Source organism: Artibeus jamaicensis, unplaced genomic scaffold (assembly GCF_021234435.1).
Source record: "Artibeus jamaicensis isolate MK-2021 breed Jamaican fruit bat unplaced genomic scaffold, CSHL_Jam_final scaffold_474, whole genome shotgun sequence".
NCBI lineage: Eukaryota > Metazoa > Chordata > Mammalia > Chiroptera > Phyllostomidae > Artibeus > Artibeus jamaicensis.
In genome coordinates, this window is record NW_026522046.1 from 48,706,882 (window position 1) to 48,731,941 (window position 25,060).

The 25,060-nt window shown below is 58.3% G+C and overlaps 2 protein-coding genes across 22 annotated transcripts in view; one reads left to right on the forward strand and one right to left on the reverse strand.

The window, feature by feature from the left end:
* Positions 1 to 8,948, reverse strand: part of EVA1C (eva-1 homolog C) — a 57,289-nt gene extending 48,341 nt beyond the window's left edge. The window contains exon 1 of one of the 7 annotated variants that reach the window (XM_053657978.1): positions 8,385 to 8,948. In XM_053657978.1, coding sequence (XP_053513953.1) covers positions 8,385 to 8,586 — 202 coding nt within the window. In that variant the 5' untranslated portion in view covers positions 8,587 to 8,948. The remainder of the gene's footprint in view (positions 1 to 8,384) is intronic. The other 6 variants (XM_053657977.1, XM_053657973.1, XM_053657972.1 and 3 more) reach the window with 6 other exon arrangements.
* URB1 (URB1 ribosome biogenesis homolog) overlaps positions 8,104 to 25,060 on the forward strand; it is a 61,015-nt gene continuing 44,058 nt past the window's right edge. Inside the window, exons 1-6 of one of the 15 annotated variants that reach the window (XM_053657966.1) lie at positions 8,104 to 8,226; positions 12,972 to 13,095; positions 13,944 to 19,768; positions 21,770 to 21,909; positions 22,691 to 22,842; positions 23,606 to 23,738. In XM_053657966.1, the coding sequence (XP_053513941.1) occupies positions 19,627 to 19,768; positions 21,770 to 21,909; positions 22,691 to 22,842; positions 23,606 to 23,738 (567 nt within the window). In that variant the 5' untranslated portion in view covers positions 8,104 to 8,226; positions 12,972 to 13,095; positions 13,944 to 19,626. Of the gene's footprint in view, positions 8,227 to 9,021; positions 9,278 to 10,777; positions 13,096 to 13,943; positions 19,769 to 21,769; positions 21,910 to 22,690; positions 22,843 to 23,605; positions 23,739 to 24,026; positions 24,152 to 25,060 lie in introns of those variants that run through there. The other 14 variants (XM_053657967.1, XM_053657964.1, XM_053657965.1 and 11 more) reach the window with 14 other exon arrangements.

The following is a 25,060-nucleotide window of genomic DNA, read 5'->3' on the forward strand; positions in this document are numbered from 1 at the left end:
GAAAGAAAGGTAAATCAGAAAAGAGAGGCCTTCACACTTGAACTTGGGGTGTAAAGAGGCGAACAGACCACAAGGTCTGCTCTGCAACACCGGGCCCAGTACGCTGTGACCCACCCAGGCAGAGTGTCCTGCAGCCTCAGGCCCTGCTCACGCCCAGGCCGTGGGGCCCGCCGACCTGCCCTCACCTCGTTGGCCTCATTGGCGCTGGCAGCTGTGTTCAAGCCTTCCAGCCTCAGAGCACAGAGGTGTTTAAAAATGTCCCTTAACGCCACTGCCACACTGGCAAAAGGAGGTGTGTCGGCCTGAACTCGGATCCCAGCGCACCTATTTTTCATAGAAGAGGGTCCATAGAACCGTGCGTACTCCTTAAGCATAGGCCCCCGGAGCTGTAGAAACTGGCCTCCAGGTTCAAGGCTGCCCTGCCGTTTTCCACCCTGCCGTTTTCCACCCTGCGTCTCCCGAAGGACGGGCAGAGGGGGGAGGGCTGGTGGCCGCGTCCGCTTGTGCCAAACGATGCGGTGCACTGAGTTGTGATTCCTGAGTCTGAGAACTTCGGGAGCCGCTTCCCATGAAGAGTGAAAAACTTCCTAAACCGAGAGAAAGAAAGACAGGCAGGGGCAGCCTGCTCTTCTCAGACCCCGACCCCTGCCCGCAGGCCGTGGGGGGCAGGCCCGGTGCAGGCCCCGCAGACAGAAAGGGCCATGTCACCGCGACCCCGCCCCCACGTGGCAGGGGGAGAGGCTCGTCTGTAACCACCAAAGGCAGCTGACAGACAGGAAGCGGGCTACGTTCTGTTACACCCGTCCGAATTAAAGACCTGTTCCCGAGATTTCCTTCGTTCTCTTCCTCCCTGCCCCTCCAGCTCCAAATGAGGCGATTTGTATTCACGGGACACCTCGGGCAGACATGAAATCAGACAGTTTGCAAACACACATTTCAGATCCAGGGGCCTGCGTTGGGCATTTGAACGTTGCCTGGCTCTGGGCGTGGGGACAGCTCCGCCCACGGCTTGAGGCGCATCCACTGCCCTGCTGGGCACGCTCAGGGTTCGCTTCCCGAGCGAGCCTGGGACACGGCTGTGCAGACACGCAGGAGGCCACGCACGGGCAGGGCTGCCCGGGGAAGCCTGCGACGCACTCCCAAGCCCTCGCTTCCGAGCTCTGTGGTTTGGAGCCAGGTGGACAATGCGACCTGCCACGCCGATTAGTCGTCCTCCAGCTCTGGTGATGTGCAGCCGGGAACCCACCGAGATGGGCGTTTTCCCAGATCCGAGTAGCCATACGTAGCACAGCCTCTGGCACCAAAGAGACTGGACACTTCCTGTTCTTTCACACGGAACCAACCACTGGGCAGTCTCCTGGGAGGGGCATTGAGTACCCCCTGCTGGCACTGAGCCAACCCAGGGCGTCACAGAGACGCCTCTCCCAGGGCAAAGGGGGACGGCCCGCTCTCCGGAGGGAGACAGCAGGGTGTGGGTGAGATGCAGGAGAAGCTGCTCCGCACCTGTGCTCACCGCCTCCCTCCTTCATATCTCGGTCTTTCCTCCTCGACTCGGTGTCCTTCTCCACGAAGCGCGTGCTTCAGTAGCTCTCTCAGCAAGGGTTCAGTGCGGTGAACACGGCTACCGGCTCTCAGAGATAGTTTAGCGAGGCATACATTTCTGCGTTGATAGCTGCTTTTCTCCCCCCTCAGAACCTGAAAAATATTTCTCTGGCTTCCAGCTGTCACTGTTGTTGCAAACTTTATACATCATGTTTTTCTCTCTTTGATTATTTTAATACTATCACATTGCTTTTAGTATTTTATGGTCTCAGTAAAATAGGCGTAAATTTGTTTTTATTTCACTTGCTTGGAATGTTGAATCTAAATTTTTCACTAATTCTTGAAAATCGACTCCAAGATGGTGTCGCTTTGAGGGCTGCCTCTGCTTCCTTTTCCTAACCTCTCTAGAACGCTGATAAATGCTGGACCTTCCTTCTCTCCTCCGTGACACGTAAACCTTTTTCTCTGTATATATTTTTTCAGTCTTTACCTCTTTTGCTGCATTCTGGATCATTTCTCCAGCTTTACTTTTCAGTTCACTGTTTCTCTCTTCAGATTAGTCTACTACTTCATCCATTCAGCTCTTAATTTCAATGAATGTAGTTTCCATCACTACGGTAGTGGTAGCGCAGTTCGTGGACATACTTGCTTCTTTGTCAAAAATGCCCACTCAGTCTTTACAGCCTTTCATTCCTCCTTTGTGTTTTAGATTCCCTCTTTTATTTATCTATGTTTGTTTTACATCCCCTCCACTGTTTTGACTGCCCTTTTTACTGCTGACCGCGGCTCATACGCAGTAGTGCTGGATCCAGCGTTCCTGGCAGCAGCAGTTCGCCTCTGAGAACCTTGCAGGGTTTGTGTTGGTGATGATGTCTCTATGCAGAGAGTATTTGTGTGTCTGGTTTTGCCCAGGGCCCTGGGGCACACCCAACCTGGGACAACCTGGCCAGCTTCTCAGCTTGGATTTCCTGGTGCAGGTAATGCCAATTCAAAACCGAGGCTGCTGAAAAGGCAGACCTGCAGTGACATTCTCGGGGGGGAGGGGGTTGTTTTTTTCTGCAACCCCGAGCCCAGGCTGAGACAAGTTTTCTTGTCGTCTTTCTGGGCAAGAAGGCCGATCCGTCTCCCTGCCTCCCACAGTTTTATGACTGTTTGGTCCTGCCCAGGTCCTGGCTTTATATGGGAATCCTCATTCCAAGGCCCCCCTGCACGCCACTCTGACGCCTTGTCTCTCACCCTCGTGGGCCTGTTAAATCCCGGTTGTAAAGGCCATTGAAAGGCCCCTGTGTAACCACAGGGTCAGTGCCCGCTGACCTCTCCGGGGCTTGGAGTCCACTTCATTTTTGTTCCTCAGCCAGGCCTTGGATTCGGTTGCTCCTTCCTGTGTGTAGAGAGTGTCTGTGGCATGTCCCTCAGCAGCCGTTGGTGCTCTGCTGGAGACGTGACTTCAGAACGCCCGTTTCACCGAGTGTCCAGACGGACTGCAGGTTCTACCCTGTGGTCAGTCCCTGGGGCCGCCCGGTGCTGCCTTGGACAGGGTGTGGGGCGGACGACACCTGCAGGTCAGGGCGGAGGGGGGGGGCTGGTGGATGAAACGATCAGCGTCGCAGAGTGGGGGGCATCGCTCTAAATTACTCATAACTCACTCGTTGTCGTACAAGACAATCTGCCTGGGTTCAAAGCCTCCGAAATTACTCAGCCTCTCTCTGCCTCCATTTCTCCAACTCCTTGTAATAATGTCTCCTTCGTAGGGTGGTGAGGCTTTGAGTGAGTCAATAAACATGAAGTTTGCAGACCTGTGCCTGGTGCAGAATGTTCTATGTGCTTGATGCACTGAGAGTGTTTTTAACTCACCAGCTTCTCTTACTTGTGCGGAGGGGAGCTGAGTAAAGCAGTCACCGTCTACGCCGGGCCGGATTTTAACTGAGGTGGTGCGGAGAGAGGCGCTGGCGAAGGGCTGGCAGAACTGGGGGCGCCCCCCCCCCCGGGGGGAAGGAGAAGCTCGGAGAGAAGGGACTAGTCCCGTGGCCGGCCACCCGTCCCACCTGAGGTTCTCCTTCCAGGACTAAATCTCGGTGCGTCTCAGTGTGCATTATCAAGGGCAGCTATTTCCTTCCAGAAAACTACAAACACACCAGCATCATTAAAATAGTGACCTGGTATCACACGATTTCAGAGTCTGTTTGCCCCTACCTCCCGGGGCCATTACTTAGCTTGAACGATAAGGGTACAGATTTGTGAATCCAGGCGGGTGCTGGGTTTGAGTCCTGCCTCTAAATTCCCGTAGCAGTTGTGGGAGGGGAGTCGGGGCAAGGTAGGGGGCAGGCAGTTACCGGAGGGTAGAAGTTGCCCCCCCATGCGTCACCCCAAAGGGGCACCTTTTTGACAACTTTGAAGGTGTTGACCAGGTGACTGGAGGAGCCCACGGGCCTCTAAATCTTTAAAATCACGAAACATCAGTGAGAACATTCTGAGAACACATCTCCAACACATGTACATTTACTTATGAATTATGTACTGTTCTACTGTCAATCAATATGTTATTAATAAGAAAAACAACTCCTTGTAGGATGGAAAAGAGAAAAGAACAGAAGTCGAAGCCCATCCCTCCTGCACCGCGGGGTGGCCCTGGGCAGGCCTCCTCTCTGCAGGGAGAGAGACAAAGATGCTGAAGGGGGAACCGGAAAAGGTCAAGGTCGGCCTGCTCCGTGCGCAGCTGAAACGTGCCGGACACCCCGGGAGCTCACAGACGGCGCCCACACGTGCACCCACGCAGCCCGGCTCCCCAGGGGGGCACCTCGGGAGGTCGGGTCACCGCTCCGAGGCCGGGACTCACGCTAACCTGTGCCTCACGCTCACCACCACCCCCGGTTCCTGCGAGGGGCACCCTGCCATGCGGTGCTCAGCCGACTTTCCCCCTCGCCAGCCTGCCCTTCCCAGGAGCCATCACTGATGGGACCGCCCGCCTGCCCGACTGCCCTCTGCCACAGGTCACTGTCCCAACACGGGTCCTTCCCACAGGAGCAGCCTGGCAGGGACAGGCGCGTGGTCTTCCCCTGTCCTCTGTGGCGGCTGGACAGCACCTCCCAACGTTTGATTTGTTCGTCTCTGGTTCAAGCTGGCTTTTCACACCATAAAAGTTTTGAAAGTGAAGACAGTCCCTGAATGAAGGGACGAGGTGACATGAGTGTGCCCTTACATGTGTGTGCACATGTGTGCTGGGGTTCGGTGACAAATGCACAGCCAGGATGATGCCACCCTGGACACTGTGGCTGTGAGCCCACGAGAGAAGTGAAGGGACACCGGTCACACCCACATTCCTGTGGATGAGCTGATGCTTCTAGAGCGGGGTTCCCCACTCTGCCGGCACCCGCACGGCCCGGGGGCTTTAAAATGGAGGCCAGGGCCTGCATCTCCCCAGACCAGGGAGACCCCAGGCCCGGGGAGGGTCACTGCCCCTTCGGTGGGCAATTCTGACCCCCCCCACAGGGACCTAGCCCCCACCCCTCGCCCCGAACCAACCGAAATGCCATCTTCCCACATTCTGAAGTTCTAGGTCAACGCCTGAGGGGCTTTATTTGCCGCAGGGACGAGGGCAGCTGCCACCTCGCAGTCACCTTGGCTTGTGGTCCGGGGACATTTGGGGCAGAGGAGGTTGGACGGCCACCTGCTCTCCTTGGTCCTCATCCCCTTGCCTCAGTTTCCCACATGTAAACACACGCTGCCACTTCCACGGAGGAATCCGAGTGGGAACCGGAACCGTTTCCCACCCTCTCCTCCCCCACCCCCACCCATCACTCTCGTCTGTGGGACGAGAGAAAAGGAACAGGAGAGAGAATAAGAAGCAGGGAGAGAAGACCCTGCCTGCCCTCACCAGAGAGAAAACAGAGATTAAAGCCACCAAAAAACCACCAAAAACCCGAACAACAACAGAGGGATGGCAAGCTCGGTGTAGGGACCCAGCAGAGCATTGCTCTCGGGGGCCGGGCCAAAGGTGGAGAGAGGGCCCCTGCCCGTGACGGCCAGAACCACACGGAACCCCTTCCTCCTCTCAGCCCGAGCCCCTGCCTTGTGTCTGGGCAAAGGCAATGCTGATGCTATAGTTCTTTTTCTTCTTCTTTTTTTCAATCTGTGATCAGTTTTGACCTCTCAAGCCAAATCCCCAATGTGGGGATGCAGTGTAAAGCAGAGAGCCCCACACCAAGGAGGAAAGTGGACGGGCGCCCAGGGCCCGGGAGAGCGGAATCGGGGACCAGAGGCCCTGACTGCGCGGGCTGCCGCGGCCTCCCTGGGATGCGCTTTGAATGCAGTGATGACGGGTGTTTTTCCAGCAGCCCTGCGGCACCTCGGGATCTTCAGGGAGGAGGGAGGAGGGGTGTGTGTGGGGGGGCTGTCCCCCAGCAAGCTTGGAGGCCATCAGCACAGGTCACGAGCGCATCGGGGCAGGGGCACCCTGCACCCTTTGGCTTATGAAGAGGGAGATGCGAAGCTGGAATCCCCAGGGCAAAAAAAAAAAATCAGTGACCCAGGAGAAGGCCCTAGCAGAGCCGAAAAGACTGAAGTGACTCCCCAGACTCTGCTCTGTGACGCTCTGGACGAGCCCTGTCCCCCGCAGACAGCCCGGGTCCCCAACGCCCCAGCTCTCTCTCTCTCTCTGGTGGACACGCCGTCCTTCCTCCGCCCCCTCCTCGCAGGGTGGAAGGGGTCCCAAGCTCGCCCAGCCTCCCTCGCTGTCGGTGTCTGATGTCCCCTCGTCTGTAAGAACAGATGTCGGCGTTGCCCGCTGTTCTCCCGCGTGGATTTACAGCTGTAAGTCTCCCTGGGGGGAGAGGCCACAGTCACACTCACATGTCCAAGTTCACAGGAAGGAGCAGAGCAGCCTGTCCCCGGGGGAGCCGGCACCAGGCTTGGAGGGCCCTGGAGGGGGTGGGGGTGGGGTGGAGTCAGGTGACCCAGACTCACTGCCTGAGCTAAGTGACTCGACTGGACACTCAGCCTGTGGTCTCTGGAGCTTAGGGGTTTTGCTCAAGGCTGCGCTTCACGTGGTGAGGAGGCCCCTAAAGGTTCGTTAAGTTTCGGGTCAAATTAATCAGCTTTGAGAGGCTGCATTTTCCCCCCAAGCCTTTTCTAGCGTTTCGAGATGCCACACAACATAGGATTTAGACTTCGACTTGAGTGTGTCTGTGGTTCGAGAGGACGTTGGTTTTTTTTTTCCTACCCCCTGCCCCAGGCCCCCTGACCCTTCCTCCGTAGCCTGCAGGTCTCTGGAGAGCGAGGCTGTTGGATGAGTCCAGCAGTACCACCCCCTACCACCGGCCCGGAGCTTTAAACCCTGCGCTGGGGGTTCCCACCGAGAGCTGAAGGAAATTCCTTTTCCCACGTATGTCATTTAGAAAACAGGCATCAAAGCGTGCATTTCCCTGGGGCACGGCCTGCCCATTCCATAGCTCAGTTCACCGTCTGTAACAGTTGCTACATGTGGACACTTCAAGGCTTGGGTGGTAACCCCAGACGCCACAAGTGCCTGTAATCTGTGCAAACAATCCAACAGTTACAGCCCGCAGTTCACCTAAAGCAATATTTGTTCAGTTGCAACAGTGTAGCCGAAAGGGCCTGACCACTTTCAATTCTCCCCTCACAGCGTGCAGAGCCCGAGGGGGCTGGATTCAGAACTGCTCTCTGAGGCTCGGATCAGCAAATAGAGAACTTTTCTAGCAGCCAAGAAAGTTCTATTACAAAAAAAAAAAGTCAATAGCACTGGAAAAGCATTTCCCTAGCACATTTACCCCGGTGCTCTGACCCTGTGGTGTTCAATTCTAAAGGCGACGGTTTGCTTGCCAAATAGGCATATCTTGGCTTCCTTTGCTCAGTAGAAACTCTGCCTTGATATTAAATATTCAGAGAAAGGAACCTCTGACCTAAGAACTCTCGGCTAACAATGACATTCTCTGTGAGTGAACTAGAAACCCAACTCAGCCTCTGGTTTGCCAGTGCTCTCTGCCACATACTGGTCAGTCTACTGCACAGGACTGGGGGCTGGCTCCCGTCCCCACAATTTCAATGCCAAAGACCCCGCAGGCGGGGCCCCCCAGGAACGTGCAAAGCCTGGACTCACAGACGATGCTGGAACTCGGGAGATGGGGCTCAGCGCGGCTTCCTGAGCTGGCAAAGGGTGAAGGCTCGCCAGAGGGAGACCACGGTGGTCACAGCTGCGAGGATGTTCGGTTCACTAGGCAAGGGCAGCGGGGGACGGGGAAGGCGGCTCCGGTAGCTGTCATCTGCCCAGAAAGTGCTCTTGCCACCTGAGTCTCCACTCTGTTCTGCAAGCTGCTGCTCACCTCTCCACCCGACCTTCTGTCCCTGGGGCTTTCCTCAGACCAGGTGGCACAGACTTCGGGTCAGGTGAGCCCTGGGCTTGTCTCCCTGTGTGGGTGTCTGGAGACTGGCTGGGGCGCAGGGGACTGTGTGGGTGGCACCCCCGGTGCCCCCTTCCGACCACAGCACGTGTACCTCCCAGTGCTGGGCGGCTGGAGGCTCAGCTCAGGGAGCCTCCAGCCTGCAGGCAGGCATCCATCGGAGTCGAGCGGCTGATGCTAGGAGGTTGAGGTCAACCGCGCGGGGACAAACTCCAAATACATGACCCACCCTTCCATCTGGGGGTGGATGATGTACCTCCGCAGGCAGGTAGGGCCCCCGGGAGCTCCCCTGCCACCACCCCACACACAGCCACCTATATGCTAAGGGCTCAAAACAGGCAAGAAAACTGGCTATGAGCGCACCCCAACTTCAATCCAACTCTGGCGAGCCCCGTCGGGCGACTGCCCCTGGCGGGGGGGGCTCACCTGGGCGCGCCAAGGCGCACCGTGACGGCGGACGCTTCTTACCGGAGAAGTCCGAGAGCGCCGTGATCTCTCTGGAGCAGACCAGGACGGTGCAGCAGAAGAGGCGCAGGAGCCGCCCGTGTGGCTCTACCTGCCTGCGGAGGCCGGGATGCTGCGCCGGCTGGGGCGCGGGCGGTGGGCGCGCGGGTCCCGGCAAGAGCATGGTGCGCGGCGCGGCGGGGCGCGGCAGCGGGCCCAGGACGCGCCGGGGTTTGCTGGGTTGAGAGTTGCGTCACATGGCCGGGCGAGTTGGTGGCCAGTGGCTCCGCGGCCCCCCGCCACCTCCCCGGCTCTGCCCGCACCCGCTCCCCAGCAAAGGGGAGGGGGCGGAGAACTGGGGCGGGGCGAGGAGCCCCGGGAAGGATCCGCGTAGTTTCCCCGAGAGGAAATCTCCGCCACGGCCGCGGCGCGGGAGGAAACGAGGGGGGCCGAAGGGAAAGTGCAGCCCCGCGCGCCCCGCGGCTGCGGGGGCTGGTCCCTGGCACGATGCCCGCCGCGGAGGGTGCCCCCAACAGCGCGCCGAGGACTGCGCAACTAGAGCGCCTTTCACTCCCGGTCCCCGCCCCTGAGCCGGCCTGGCACCCCTGGCCCGGCCCGCGCTGGCTGGGTGCCAGCCTCGCCCTGGCCGCGGGAGCAGCGCGGCCGGTGCCCGTGACGCACTTTGGAGCCAGCGCCGCGCGGTGAGCTTGGGCGCCCCGGGGCGGGGCCGAGGCCCGGGCGGGGGCTGCCGGAAGGTGGGGTCCTAGAGGTGAGACACGGACATCGCTGCGACCCTTGCAGAATCACCAAGCACGTAGTCACCCCCATTTCACGGAGGAGGAGACTGAGACCCCGATCGTTGGCCAGTTTACGCAGTAGGACGGGAATGAGTCGGGACGGGGGCGGGGGTGGGGGGGCGGCGGCGTGAGGATGGGCGTGTCAAAGCGTGTCGGGCGGCTCCGGAGCCGGTCTCCCAGGGCCCCGGCTGACTTCCTCCGGCACTGGCTGTGCGCAGCTCTTAGAGGATCTGACACCGGACCGACATCAACGGCCGCCGTGGGGCTAATAATTGGGCTTTGTTTTAAAATAGGCCACAGCATCTTCCTGAACTTCTTGATTACGCGAAATGTGCCCCCCCCCCCGAGTGGACATCCAGTCTGTGGGCGAGGAGCGCACTGAGCGACCCGGGCTGGGCGGGGAGGGGGACCGAGGACAGGGCGCGGAGGCTTCGTGGCCAAGCGGGCTGCGGCTACCTGGGCCGCAGCTCCCCAAACCCCGCGGAGGGCGCGGGGTGTCCCGGGCCCGGCCGCGCCGGCGGGAGGAAGGAGGGCCCGGCCCCGGGCTGTCGGCACAAAGTGTCCCCGAACACCGCGAGGAGGCCTGCCAAGTTCGCGGCGGGCCTGACGCGGAAACTAGCTAATGAGACCCAAGGGTGGGACCAGGCGCGCTGCCCCAGCCGCCGGCTGCGAAGGCTCTGAGAAGGCTGCGCAGTGGGGCAGGGAGCCCCCCGGGAGAAGACAGGGCGCGCCCCGCCACCCGTGGGACCCTCTTAGAGGCGGCGGCAGGGGTCCCAGAGAGTTGGGTGACCCTGGGTCCCGCGCGGTGCTCCAGCAGAGGCCGTCGGGCGGAACTGGGCTCCGGGTCCAACCGCACTTACTGAGTAGCACCTCGTCTGCGAGGCCCCATGATTTTTAAAGTCCTTAGCCTTCTCAGTAACCCGGAGACGTTATGGTGTGTGCTTTCCGGGCGGGGGACACTGAGGCGGGGGCGGGGTGGGGGTGAGACTGCCTAGCACCCGGGAGCCACTCAGTGAGGAACGCTGGCCTGCACTCAGACCCCCTGGGGCTTGCATCCGCCCCATCCGCCCCCATCCAGCTTCGATACCACCCATCCCCTGTGGGGCGGAGCCCTGCGAGGGGCGAGGATGTGGCACAGGGCAGGCCTGATCCCTCGGGCCTGGGTTCTGCCACCGCTGCCCCCTCGGTGTGTGCCGGAGGCACTGTGACCAGCAGCCGACACCCCCAGGCTCCCTTATCTGAAGTCCCCAGGCTGTCTGTCTGTCTGTCTGTCTGTGAGGCTCCATGTGGGTGATGCAGATAGGGCCACCCGGAACCAGTATGTGCTCAGTCCACTGGTCATGGCGGACCACAGGGCCCCACAGAGGCAAAGAGGGCAGGAAGTGGGGGCCCTTTTAGGGCAAAAGGGGTGGGAAAGATGGGGAGAGTGGGCGGGTCAAAAGCCAGGTGTTTGGAAGGGCAGCCACGTGAGGAAAAGCGTCCGGCATGTGTGAAATCCGAGAGAAGCACAGCTCCCTAGAAGCACAAGACAAGTCTGGGGGGGCTGGGGTGGAGAGCAAAGGGGAGGCCCAGGGGGTGGGACAGGGGCACCAGCCCCAGCTCGGGGACCCGTCGTTACCTCACGCAGCAAAGAAGTGTGAGCAGACGAGGGACACATCAGGTGTGTGTCCGTGAGAGGCCCTGGCTGCCCGGTGCACCGGGACCCAAGGGGCTCAGAGGCCCCACACCCCAAAGAACCGAAAGCAGGGGCTGCGGCAGGTGCTGCTCGCGTCCGCCCATGCCCAGGCCGCCCTGGCCACACCCGCCAAAAGGCGGGAGCAACCCGGGGCTCATCGATCCACGGACGATGGGCAAACACGTCGTGGAAGAGTGTTCAGCCACAGGAAAGAACGAACCTCGGTACATGCTACCACATGGGTGAACCCGGAACGCGCTGTGCTGGGCACCATGAGCCAGACGCGCAAAGTGATCCGTGTTGTATGATCCCATTTACGAGAAACCTGTACACTCAGCAAATTCAGAGAGAAAGTAGATTAGACACCAAGAGCTGGCAGAAAGGGGCAGAGTTTGGGGGGATGAAAAAGCTCTGCACACAGGGGTGACAGTGGCACCGCAGTGTAAATTCACCCACACACTGCAGGGCACGCCCGCGCTGGCTGGCGCTGCAGGTACTTGCCACGACCTGGGTGTGAGTGACATGGCAGGCCAAACCCCGCCCACCTGTGGACTCGAAAGGGGCGAGTTGTGCAGTGTGTGAATTATGTCTCCACAAAGACATAATTTTTAAAAAATCAAGCAACAACAATGACACAGAGGTCCCGGGGGGTGACTCTGAGGCTGTGTGTGGGTGGCGCCGGCCGAGTGGGCGCAGAGAGGAGGGAAGGTGGGCATGTGAGAGAGGCCTTTGGGGGGGTGGGCCTCGCAGTGGGGCCAGGATGCTGTGGCGCTCGGAGGCTCCCCCCACTTCGCCCCTCAGCTGCTCCATCAGATTTTAGTTTCCGTCTGATCTCTTTAGGAATTTTGAAATCATGCAGGAAAACGAAGTAGCTCCATTCGTCTTCTTCTCTGGAGCCCTCTGTGTCCCGACCACCTGGACACCTGCCCATTTCTCTGCCTCCAATTATTATACAATCAAATACCCACCCTTGGGGCACCATAAAAACCTGTAGGACAGGAACCCGGGGCAGGTGAGCGGCCCTTCAAAGGAGGGGAAAGCCTCGTAAAAGCCACCTGGGGCAGAAAGGGCAGACACCTTCCCCACCAAGGTGCTTCCCCTTTCCCCATGGGGCCGAAAACAGCAGAAGCGGGCGCAGCCCCTAGCTGTTCAGCAGTTACGGGGGCTGGAATCGAAGTCTGGTGGAGGGTGGGCCGAATACTGACATGCTCCCAAAATGCTCATACTCACAGCAACGCTTAGACGCAGGCTGGCCAGGACCAGCCCCGCAACTCTCCGCAAAAGAAACACGTGGAGCCCAGAGTTTGAGAACGACCCAGGACTTCAGGACGGTGATGGGAGCATCGTTACCTCCTGCAGGGGCTCCCTGAGCATGGATGGCATCTTGAGCCCCGCACAGGCCACAGGCCCAGGGTGCTGGTTCCGACGTGAAACCCACCGAGACTGCAGAAACGCTGGCACTGGGGAGGGACGCCCAGAGACAGTCACATGAGAGGTTCCTCGGCTGGGCGAGGCCACCACTGGGTGGTCAGGCTCCTTCCTGCTGACGGGCCCATTCTATGGGGGAGAGGCGTCCTTGCCCGGCATCTGAAGGACACTCGTAACCCTCAGGTGGACTTGGGCTCTCCGCGGTTCCCGTTAACCGCGATTGGCCGCAGTCTGAAAATATGACATGGAAAATTCTGGAAACATTCACAAGCTTTACCGTGTGTGCCATTCCGAGCAGTGTTGCGATGAAATCTCACACCGTCTGCGCCCTCCCCTGGCGGGGAGTGAATCGTCACGTGGCCCGACGTCTCCATGCAGTGTGGAGACACGAGAGAGAGACCACATTCACATGCCCTTTGTCACAGCAGTGTCACAGGTCTTCTAACTCATTACCAGTTTTTGTTGTCACTCTTGCTGTGCATAATTGACAGGTGGAAAGTCACCGCCGGTGTGCGCTAGTGAGAGGAAGGGTCTGCAAAGCGTCGGGGGGGGGGGGGCTGCGGTTTCAGGCCCCCACTGGGGGTCCGAGGATGAGTCCCCTCAGATAAGGGGGGTGACTGTAGGTGTCGTATTTTCATGTCTTCATTCCCACCTTTTTTTCTTTCGAAGCAACCCTGTCCCACCTTCCCAGCTCTCAGCCCCCCCGCCCCCCTCCCAGGCCTACTCGGGAAGATGCCCCTGTGCCGGTGTCTGAACCCCAGCCCTGCGCCTCTCCTCTACCGGCGCCGTCCAGGTAAGAAGACTTCAGGCGGTCAACAAAGGAGGGCAGAAGCCCTTCTGGGAAGATATAAACCACCATTTGTCAGCCGCAAAGAAACCAACCTTTCAGCTCAGGAGCAAGGCCAACTGCGGTCCAGAGCTAAAAAGGCTTATTTTAGAGCCCAACAAACAGCAGTTTGTCTGTCGGGCTGGCCCCAAAGAGCCGCCGCCACAGCAGGGAGCCTGCTCACTGGAGTGCGAGACTCCGGGCGACTAGAAAGGCTGATTTCAAAAGCCCACACGAGGGGGCCTTTAAGAATACTGAGCACAGCTGGTGTCTGTCTGCAGTGCAGTCCATCCAAGGTCAAAGGCAGCGAGTGCAGGAGTCTGTACTCTGCCACCAATGGCCACCCACCTGGAGGCATTCAGCCTCCCTGCCTCCCAGAACTTCACTTCTGCAAAATGAAAAGGTCGACTGGAAAGGTCATTTGTGCTCTAAAAGCCTATAGCCTATTTAGATTAGATGTAGGTTTTGGAAAATCAGTTAAATCTGTCCTGGCTGGCGTAGCTCAGTGGATTGGGTGCCGGGCTGAGAATTATAAGGGTCACAGGTTCAATTCCCAGTCAGGGCACATGCCTGGGCTGCAGTGCAGGTCCTCAGTAGGGGGCACTCAAGAGGCAACCACACACTGATGTTTCTCTCTTTCTCCGTCCCTTCCTCTCTCTCTAAAAACAAAGGAATAAACTATCTTAAAAAAGAAAGAAAATTGATTAAAACTGTGCTCATTCCTTGCCACTCCTTGAGCTTTCCTTAAATACATCTTTTCCATTTTTTGTATGTGCTATTGGTTTTTCTATGATATTCATATTTTTTCTTTGCAGAAGAAGAATGCAGCACGCACAAATTTGGGGGGTTCATGGAGCACTGTGGGTGATTCAGCCCTGGTCCCCGGAAGCGTTCAAGTGCGAGTGTGCCCCGCGACCCCTCTCCAGCTCGCCCCCCGCCCTCACTGAAGCGGAAGCTGCGGAAGCTGCGGGCCTCGGTGCCGGCTTCCCTCCCTCAGCCCCGAGCCCTCCAGGGTCTGGACTCTCCTCCTTTTGAAGGGCGAGTGATTCGGGCCCTGCCGGTCCCCGAAGTGCTGGTCTCACCCAGAATCAGGGAAGGGGAGGGGGTCATGTCTGTGTCCGGCTGGTTTCTGCTTGTTCGACACAGGTAAACAGCCCTCGGCGGGAGCCTCTGAAGCGGGTGGGCGGTGGGAGGCCCGGACGCTGCACGGCGCCGCCGGGGGGAGCGGGAGCCTGCGCTTGGGGAGGACTCGGGGCGCACAGCCGGCCAGGGCGTGCCCCGGCAGCCACCAACGGCGCCCCCTGTGGGTGAGAATCCTAGTTTGTGTCTCCCAAAGGCACAGGGCCCACAAAATGCCCTGACCCCTCAATTTTTAACGTGGTAGAATATCCATAACATGAAATTTACCATCTTAGTCACTTCAAGTGTCCAGTTTGGGGCATTAAGTGCACTCAGGACGTTGTGTAACTGTCGTCACTGTCCCTCCACAGGACTTCTCCTTGGGGGGGGAGACTCTGCACCCAGCAAACCCTCGCTTCCAGTTCCCCCTCCCCCAGCCCCTGGGTCCCCCCAGCCCCTGGGGGCACTATTTTCTGTCTTCCTAGCCTTGGCCGCTCTGTGGGCCTCATATAAGTGGAGTCATGCAGGGTTGGTCCTCTCGTGACGGGCTCTGTCACTCACTACGATGTCCTCCAGGCTCACTCACACCGTAGCAGGTGTCAGGGTTTCCTTGCCCGTTAAGGCTGAACACACTCCACGGTGTGTATAGACGCTGTTTACCCGTTCACCTGCCGACGGACACTTGGGTTGCTGCCATCTCTTGGCGAGTGTGAGCAACAATCCAGCCAAGCTGCTGCTATGAGCGTGGGTGTACAAAAACACTGTGAATTTTTTAATGATAATTTCCAAGGGAAAGCTTATCAGAAAGAAAAGAAAACAAATCAAAGTCCACCGAAGGAATTCAGAATCCACAGAAGTGAGTTTGATTGAGGGCACAGAGCAGGGATCCCTGAACCGTCTCGGTTCCCGGCGTCCTTGGTGTCTCGGGGATTTTCCTAGGCAACAAGGCAGCACCACACGCTCTCACTCACGTGTGGGACCCGACACACAAAGGACACCGTGAACAAAATAGGGACAGGTGTGGGCACACGGGAAGACTGGCAGCTGTCAGAGGGCGGGGCCGCTGGATGAAAGACGGTAGAGGGAGCCGCCAAGGAACACATGGGCATAAACCATGGCCACAGACCTCAGCGCGGTGATGGCCAGAGGGAAGTGGGCAAAGGTGGGGGCAGAATGGGGACACCTGTAATAGAGCCGACAATAAAAGTGAAGTAAAAAAAGAGACAATAAAACAAAACAACAGAACCCCAAACTGTTACATTCATTAAGTAGTTAGATCCAAATGACTTAATAAGTATTTATGTTCCAACAATAGCTATTTGAGATAAAATACACATAAATAGAGAGAAAACATATTTTTATTTTATTCTTAAATCACCTAAACCATTCACTAATGGGGTGTGTGCAGCCATGGTGCACGTTGCCATCTCTCCACCCTGAAACCAAATGACACCAGCACCTCCATTTCTGCAGGAAGCTACCGACCGCACCATTAGTTTCCTGCTGAGTTTTGGTGCCACTCTGTTTTCTCCCTTCTCAAACTTTGTTTTAATTGTTCTCAAAATTCTGCAACATATTTTTGGTCAAAGTGTTTCCATTAAAAGTTTCTTGTTTTAAAAACAAATAACTTGAAACTCTCTCTCTCTCTCTCTCTCTCACACACACACACACACACACACGAATGGTCCACAAAGGTCTCCCTTCCTTCCGCAAGTCTTAAATGCATTATTGCCATTAGCCAGTTCCTACTACTCAGCTTAAATGCCCATGTGGGACATGCAGTTCTGAGACCGTTCCCCACCTGCTGATTAGCACTTCACTCTGTGTTCCATCCCAAGTCCTTCACAGTCCTTTCCCTGATGCTTTCCAAAGATTACTTAGCTCTCCCCAACACCCTCCCCCACCCAACGCTTACTGGATTTTAAAAAGCCCATCCTCTTACTATCAAGGACTGATTTTATCGCTTGCTGACTGGAGGACATGGTCGGTATGCTGTTGATTTTTTTGGGGGGGGAATTTATTGGGATCTCCTTTGTGGCCTAGAACATAGTCTATTTTTTAAAGTTTTTAAAAATTTATTTCCCTTTAGAGGGGAAGGGAAGGAGAGAGGGAGAGAAATATCAATGTATGGTTGCCTCTCGTGCATCCCCTCCTGGGAACTGGCCTGCAACCCAGGCATGTGCCCTGACTGCGAATTAACTGGGATCCTTTGGTTCACAGGCCTGAGCTCAATCCACTGAGCCACACCAGCCAGGGCGAACACAGTCAACTTTTATCGCTGTTCCGTGTTATTTAAAAAGTACATGTATCCTGTCTCTGGGCGTAACGTTCTCTCATTATTGATTGATAGAATACAGTGTTACTCAAATTCTCTATATTTTCTTATATTTCTAATGATGAAGACGTTAGTCCAGTCTTTGCAATAGCTCTGGAATTTGTCATTGGTGTCGTGACGTCTACTACGTTGAGTGCACTTTTGCCCTGTCTTGCTGTTTAAGGAATAAGACCATCCTGGTCTGAGACGACTCGTTTTGAGTCTGTTACGGTGGGCGGGACGGCGGGACACGCATGGAAACACTGCGCTCTGTGGACTTGGCCCTGCAGGGTCCACTCCTCTTTTCCAGCCTGTGGACACTGTGTCCTTCAGTGCAGTCCATGTGACTGTCTCCGAAAGTACACTTCGTCCTCCTCACTGCTGAACAAGCAGAAAATGGAACTGTTTTGACTTTGGTAAACATTTGCTACACAGAAACTTTCACCTCTAGAGACATTAAAAGTGGCCCAGAACAGGGAAGGGAACTGCACACCTCTCCCCCGCAGCGTGACCGCATCAGCACGCACAGAGAACGTGGCGAGAACCCCGAAGAGAGCCCCGTCTTGTGTGACGCAATGCCTACCTCCCACGTTTTCAGGGTCCACGATGGGTGACGTGCCTTAGCAGGAACTCGATATGGGCTCTGATTGAGTTTCTCCTTTTATCTGTCCAGAACTTGCATTTGAACTTAGAAGACCGAGGTGGGAATAAGTCAACACTGACATGTAACACGTGTGATGAGGAGATGAACCGGGCGTCTATCAGAAGGTGCGCACCACCCTTGGCTTGTTTACTCCAGTCCAGGGCCCAGTTCACAAGCTCATAGACACAAACACCTGCATCCCGAGGCTTCCTGACAGCATTGCAAAGGTCAGCTTACCTTTTTGGATAGACCGACATTAACTGAGCTCAAGACCCAGGTCTGTGTGGTCATTTCTTTCATTCAGCCAATACTCACAGAGCCCCTGACGGGCAGCCCTGTTCTAGGTGGTGAGAACGGAGCACTGAACAGTGTTGTGCCATCTCAGGTGCACGTTCAGTACAAGAGTTTGACAGACAAACGGCTGCCATCGCCAGCTGGTGAGAACAGCAATACGGGGAAGTAGACACGGGTAAGAAGATTCAGAATGTGAGCCCAGGAAGAAGAGCCCACGTGAAGTGACTGGGAGCCCCCTGAGGTCCGGGCAGAGTTTCAGAGGGGACAGCACGGGGACCGGCCCTCAGGTGGGTGCCTACTTAGACTGTCCTGGCAGCGATGATGTCTACCTTCAGTAGGCCAGAACGCTCTGGGTCCCCTGTGCCCAGGCAGGTCTTTCCTGTAGACAGGCCTGTCCCTGTGCACACGGTTGGTGAGCCTGCATCAGAACAAGGGGGTGGGCGAGCTGCAGCAAGCCAACTCAGCCCGAGCACCCTGGGCACTTGTGAGCCACGCCCCGTTGGCTCCGTCACTCGCTCAGGCCGGGAAGGGCACTGACAACCTGCCTCTACATCGTAGGGTCCCCTGGGTGAGCACCTCCAGCACACAGCAGCTGCGTCGCACTGGCGAGCTCCCTCACCCTCTGGAAGGCTTGGTAAGGAGGGTAATTTGCCCAAAGTCACACAGGCGGGACCTGGATGCAGGGCTTTGGAGTGCTTCCTTCCTCCTGCCATGGCCTCTTGGGTCAGGTCCACCCTGGATGAGAACTGGGTGGTGGGCAGTTAACCACAGAAGAGAACCAGAATGAAGTCTCTCTCTTTACCTCTGAGAGCACTGTCCTCTGCAGCCCAGATTTTGAGCCTGTCCCTGTCTGTCTCTTAACTCTGCTACATGCCATCAGCTCATGCCTACAGGGCAAGTCCCTCTGACCCGCCTACGACACAGGCATCTCCATGGGTACGACAGTCAGGCCAGGCCAGAGGCTCAGGGTCCACACCATAAGCTTCTTCTACAAGATTCTGAAATCCCAAGAGGCCCCACAAGGCCATGTGCTCGGATGCTCATTACACACCCGTGTGCAGAGCACAAGAAGGAGTGTCCTGAAAGTGGAGGAGAGCCTGAGAGAGGACTGCAGGAACTACCAGACTCCTCATCTAAGGAGCTGGCTCATGGTCTACTGGAGCACAGAACCAAGCATTGATGAAGCCATTAAAAAAACGCACAGGCCCAGTTTCTTTATTCATGTATACCTCCATGTTATTTCAGAGCATTTAATGCGGCTCTCAAGTCAACAAGGTCTTGCAAAAACACCCAATACTTTCCCCCGCACTGTCAAAGCCGTTTTTCACACATTGCATGGCGTTCTCAGCTCAGGGCTCCCCCGCGGTTAGGTAGGGCTGGCTTTGCGGTCCCCGTTTGAAGGACGGGACCTTGAACGTGGAGGCCGCCGCACTGTCCAACAGGAGCCGCGGCAGACATCAGGTCGCTTGTTCCGTGCCTCCCACCATGCACACTGAACGGGGTCACTCACGTCCTCCCATCAGTTTGGGGGCGGAGGTCAGTCTGGTTCTGGGTGTGAGAGGCGCTGCAGATCACGGTTAGGGGTGTGTGCACGACCCTAGGCCCCGGTTAGCCGGTGCAAGAACCTCCCGCATCAGCCCGCCCGGCACTTAGCGGGGCTCTGACACCTCCTGGCCAACTCGTAGTGCCCCCAAGGGGCCAGGCATCCCACCACGGGCCACGCAAGTTCTCCTAGGGATACCGCTAACTGAGCCGGCGCTGCTGCTCCGGCGCGCCCGGCCTCGTGCCCTGCGGGAGCAAACGATCCGGGTTCTTTCCGCCAGGGACTCGAGAGAGCCGCTGAGGCCGTAGGTTTAGTGCAGAATCCGCTGGTCTCGAGCTGCTAGCGAGCCCGCGGGTGCATTCCACAGGCCCCGCCCACAGCCCCGCCCACCGCAGACCCCGCCCCTTCCGCCGGGCCCCGACCTAGACCCGCCCCTTCCGCCTGCCATTCTTCCGGGGCCCCCGCAACTTCCGCCAGGCTCCGCCCCTTCCTGCGCACGTGTCGGCTGCGGTCCTCACCTGCGGCCAGTGAGTCCTCGCACCAGGTCTGCAGGTGTGGAACCCGGCGCGGCCTCGCCCGCTGGCCATGGGTGTCCCCAAGAGGAAGGCCCCGGACGGCCCAGACGGCGTGGCGTCCGCCGCGGGCGCAGCCAAGCGGACCCGCACCGAAGAGCTCACGGGCGTGCGCTTCAAGACTCAGCTGAAGGACCCGCAAGCCGCGGGGCCGGGTGAGTGCGGGCGGGCCGCCGCCGGGGAGCACCTGCGTGCGAAGCGGCCCTCTGGCCGGGGTGTCCGCGGCGTGGGACCGGTCGTCGTGTCCCAGGCGCAGCTCCTGCTTTCTGCAGCTCTAGGGTTAGCCGCGGGCCAGGGCCTCCCCTCCTGATTTTGCAGACGAGAAACCGAGGCCCCGGCGGTCAGGCGTTCAGGGGTCCAGGCCCTCTCGGGGACGGTGCGCGGCGCTTCCTTGCCTCGTGCGGTCCGCGACCCTGGAAGGCCGACTGGTGTGCTTGTGACAGCTCCAAGCGGCCACACGTCTCCCTTGCCGGGGCAGCACAGCACCCCTTGGCGAACTCTAAAGCCGTTTCCCTGCAGTTGTTAGGAAAGGAAACAAGTGTAGCGGTTCACAACAACTATGTATCGTGTCCCGACGGTGACGCCGGCGGCTCACTGCCGCGGTCGGCACAGTTTGCAGTAGCGTTGGCCCCCCAACCTCACCCAAACTGGGGCCTCCACCGGGACTTGTCAGCTGGCTGAAACTGGGCCCGTGACCGACAGGGAGCAGACGCTATGACTTCACTTTTGGGAAAGGGCGATGCCCTTCACAGGGCCATTAGAAAGGCAGGTCGTACGGGGAAACAGTTGCACTGCCACTGTGTGGAACGCTGGTGCTGTGTCAAAATCACTGGGTTTCTCCCTGGGTAAAGACGTTGTTAAAGCAATGGCCAGAATAGGCTCGATGGATTTCCCGTTTGTGCAGAACGGATTTTTTCTGTAAATGTTCACTGCCTGCCACTGCTAAGCAGTGCTGGGTCGATGAGGCCTGCTTTAGCGGAGACGTACACGTTTTCATTCACTCGTTCATGTGTTCGTTATGTTTTAGGGGAGAGAGAAAATGGTGAGTAAAAAATCAGACAGGGCCATGGCCATTGTGAGTTCACACGAAGTCCAATGGGGACAGCAGATGAATGCAGAAAGTCACCTGGGAACCGTCCTGGTGTCCAGGGGCCTGTGTCTCATCTGGGAGATGCAAGAAGGCTCCCTGAGGACATGGCTTTTCAGCACAGTTGCAGGAAGGGGCAGGGTGACAGGGACAGGAACCCAATGCCAGAGGAAAGCCACATACGTGTGGTTGTGCTCCGAGAGTCTCCTGACACTCAGGTGCACATCTGTACAGATTTCCGTGGACACCGGCTGTGCAGTGCAGGTGAGAGGCTGGGGGTGTGACGGTGTTCATCTCCGGGGGGGCTGGGTGGGCTTGTGTGTGAGTCTGGTCTCCAGCGTGCATCCTCCTCCATTTTGGTTACTGCTGTCACTTCCTGTGGTGTGGCATGGCCTCCCCTGGAAGTGGACTTGGTAGATGTCAGGGGACTTTGTCTCCATCCAGGCATTAGGGACGTGTTGTTTCTAGGTGCATTAAAATATTAGTGACACGCGTGTGAGTTTAAGGTACATGACGCAATGATCTGATGCATGTGTATGTTGTGATCACAGGAAGGTTAGTTGACAAGGCCGCTCCCTCACATAATCACCTTTTTTGCGGGGCGAACATTTCAGACTTACTCTCTTAACACTGGCAAGTACATAATGCAGTACGGTTAACTAGAGTCTCCACACTGAACGCCAGACCCCCAGAACGTACTCACCTCACAGCTAGAGGTTTGCACCCTATGACCTGCATCCCCCCATTTTCCCTCCACCACCCCGTCCCTGCCCTGGCAGCCTCCTCTCCCCTCTGTGTCTGTGGGGCAGCTTTTTTCAGCTGTCTGTCTGACTTATTTCACTAATGCCGTCACGGTCTGTACATGTTGCAAAAGGCGGGATTTCCTTTTTTAAGGCTGAATGTATGTGCAGATGCACAGGTAGAGGGAGGTACAGCACCTTTTCTGTGTTCGCTCTCTGATCGCGCCCCCGGGTGTGGGGGTGGGGAGCAGAGTGCTGCGGGCCAGGCGGGTGCAGACCCGGTCTCTGGGGAGACCGTCCTTGCGAACACGTGGACGCTGCTGTTTCAGCCCTGGAAGCGTTCGTCTCTGTGGCCAAGACGCTGCCCCGGGAGGACGTGCACGACGTCGTGGAGGGCTACATCAAGATTTCTGTCGAGTGTGCGGAGGTGTTCCAGCTCCTGAGTGGGGAGAAGCGGCCGGAAAGTGAGGTACGTTCCCCTGTCCTGCCCGACGGAGAGGAGGAGGAGCTCGTGTCGCCGCGGCGGTGTCGCGCTTGCGGAGGAGAGGTGCGCTGCGCCGCAGCACTGTGCGGTGTGCTCCACGTGGTGTGCGCACCATGCACGGGGTTGTCAAGTCCCTGGCGTGGAGCCATACGTGGCCTAGTGCGCACATTTTCCAGTCACCGCCAGCGTTCTCTGCAGGAGGCGGTGCCTCGGCCGCGTGCTGTGTGGCAGTGTCGCTCGCCACGGGACCTTCGAAAGCGTTGCAGTGGGAAGCACTTCTTAGTAGTGAATGTGCCGTCAGCTGGGGTCACGGGTTCCTAATCCAAAGGCCCTGGCTTTCGACGTCATTCCTTTTAAGAGCAGGGCAAAAACTGTGTGTCGCGGATGCAGACACACACTGAGTTGACTTGTGGCCTGGTCCCAGAGAAGGTCAAAGCTGGGGCTGTTCAGGGCCTGCTGACGGACGTCTCAGGGTCGCTGTGGGAGGCTGCAGAGCTGAGGATCGCCAAAGCAGGGAGGCCCAGGCGCAGACAGAGGTTTCTCTGGTCACTCGTTTGCTGTGGTCGTAAGCAAGCAATTCTCTGTGTAGCATGACTGTGGGAACCAGCGGAATTCCAGCTGCCCTCCCTGCCTTTGGCTCAGGATCTAGGGGTCCCATCCTGCAAGGTGGGGGGTTTCAACCTGCACGTGGCTGGCGAACGCAGGAGCAGGTCTGTGGGGGGGAGAGAAGTGAGAAGATTCACGGGCATTTCAACGGTCTCTGCAGATGCTGTTAATACTTCAAGCTTTCGAGGCCATATTGTTGCGGACGGCCAGCGACCTGTCTCACTTGCACACTGTGGGCACCAACATTGTGAAGAAGCTACTGAACAGCCACATGAAGCTCATCTGTGCGTCCCTGTACGCCTCGGGCTACAGGTAGGTCACGCCTGTGCCCGGCAGCGCGGGCGTCAGGCTGGCTTCGGGCAGTTCCCCACGGTGTGTCTGCGCTTTGCCCTCCCGGGGCATGGAGCTGAGCCCTGTCTGGGACTGGGGCTGCCCGCTCTCGTGGACTCCTCCACCACGGTCGCTGTCCCTCCTGTCTGGCTGCCCTCCTTGCTGTGCTGGGGTCGCTCTGGGCATTCTTGACATCGCTTGTGCTGCCCAGTGGCCCAGACAGTCCTTCCGGGACCTTCACGACTCCCTTCCTTTCTGCCCTCAGGGAGGCCTTGGAGCCTCCTCCGTCCATGGTTGCTCTCTGACTCTTTAGCCTGCATAGGAAGACATGCATTTGTACGTGTTTGCACCGCTCTGGTTCAAGGTCACAGCCACGTCAGCCTGCCGACTGTCTTCCTCCCTCCGCTGGGACACAGGGTGCCGGTCAGGGCCTCGACCACCTTCCCGGCACCTGACACAGTGCCCAGTGTGAGGGGGTGCTGGGCCGACCTTGGGGTCGGGGCCTGCAGAGGGAACAACTGCCTGGACGGAGAGTGGCCGTCTTTCTAGCTCACGTCCTGTATTCTTGGGTCCTCCTCAGACTCAGGGTTTTTTCCTTATTTGAAGTTTTTGTTAGGGCTTTTTTTTTTTAAGTATGCTTGCTTATCTCCTTCCCTCCCTCTTCTGATTTGGGGACAGCAGACCGCAGGTGGCTCAGCGCACCAGCTCGCCCCAGCCAGCCTCATTTCCTCCTTGTCCCCTGCAGGATGGCTCGGGCCTGCCTGAACCTCATGGCCGCCATGGTGACCCAGGGCCCCGAGGCCGCCAGGGACGTCTGCAGCCATTTCGATCTGAATAACAAGACCTTGCACAGCCTGGTGACCAGGAGGGGTTTGAAGGTGAGCCCCCAGCGGCTCGGACTACCCGCCTGTTTCCTTTCCCCGCCGGGCCCACAGGCTCTTCTCGCTCTGGTCTTGGTCTCCACGTGCCGGGGACAGAGGCCTGTGTGGAGAGTCGTGGTGGCCCCTGTGGCCTTAGGGGCGGGAGGGCCTCACTCCCTGCTCACCTGGCTGAGCCCAGATGATGGGGGGACATCTGAGGCCCGCTGCTCGGGGCTCAGTGACACGGGGCCTCCCTGGCTTCTCGGTGAGTAACAGGCCTCAGCTCCGTGGCCTCGCAGCGTGGAGCCCGGTGGCCGGCCTCAGGCACCTGTTAGCACTCTGTCCACTCTGGAGAAACCCCTTTGATGTCGAAGCTGGGACGTCATCAGAGGGGACGTGTCTGGCTCCGTGACGGCTCCTGTGCCTCCCAGGTGCGTCTTGTATGACGGGGCCCGGGTCATCCACAGGGTTGGATGTGCGAGTGTTGGCGTCGGCCCTTAGAAACCGTCCCCGGAGGCTCCGGCTGGGGAGGACGTCCCGCCGAGGCGCGGGCCAGGGGCCGGTTGTCAGGCTCGTCCTGCCTTCCGAGGGACAGCCGCTCCCTGCAGACAGCCTGGGCCCTGGGCGGCGGGAGCCGGTCACCGCCCCGCCCGCCCAGGTGGGGACGCGTTCGCGTGGTTGGCGTCCGCCCCCAGGTGTGCTCTTGTTCTCTGACTTCCTGGGACCGGAGTTCCTGCAGCGCCGGTGACACAGCCCAGAGGGTCATCACAGGAGCTCCCGGTGACTTCCGGGAATCTGGGGGGTTGGCGCGGTGACCAGGGCTCTCCCGGAATTGCGAGTAGGTGTTCTCGGAGGATGGTGGCCCGCTGGTGCTGTGCTCTGTTCGTGGGTCACGGGCTCTGTTCAGTGAGCGGGGCCCCGTCATTTCAGTGTTTCCAGGAAAAGGGCGTGTGCTCCACGCACAGCACGACAGGACAGCCGTCACGCCCGGGCCCACGTGCTGTCAGCAGGCCGTTGTCATCTCAGGGCTCCGCCCCTTTCCCCGCCTGGCTCTCTTGACCCCCAAGTGCAGCGCAGGCCAGTCTCCGGGCCGCCACGCGCCCCCCCCCCCGTGCTTCACTTTGTGCCCTGTTCTCCACCAAGTTTCTTTGGTGCCTGGTGTGTCATTAGGATGGTCTCCCGACGTCATTGGAGTCTGCTTTGTGTGAGGAGTGTCCGGGACGTTCAGAGGGAGGTGGCCGCACAGCGAGCCCCCAGTACCTGTCCCCAGTGTCAGACACTGTCCCCCCACTTCCTGTCTGTCCTGGGCACCTGTCACAGCTAGTCCCTCACGGGCGTCC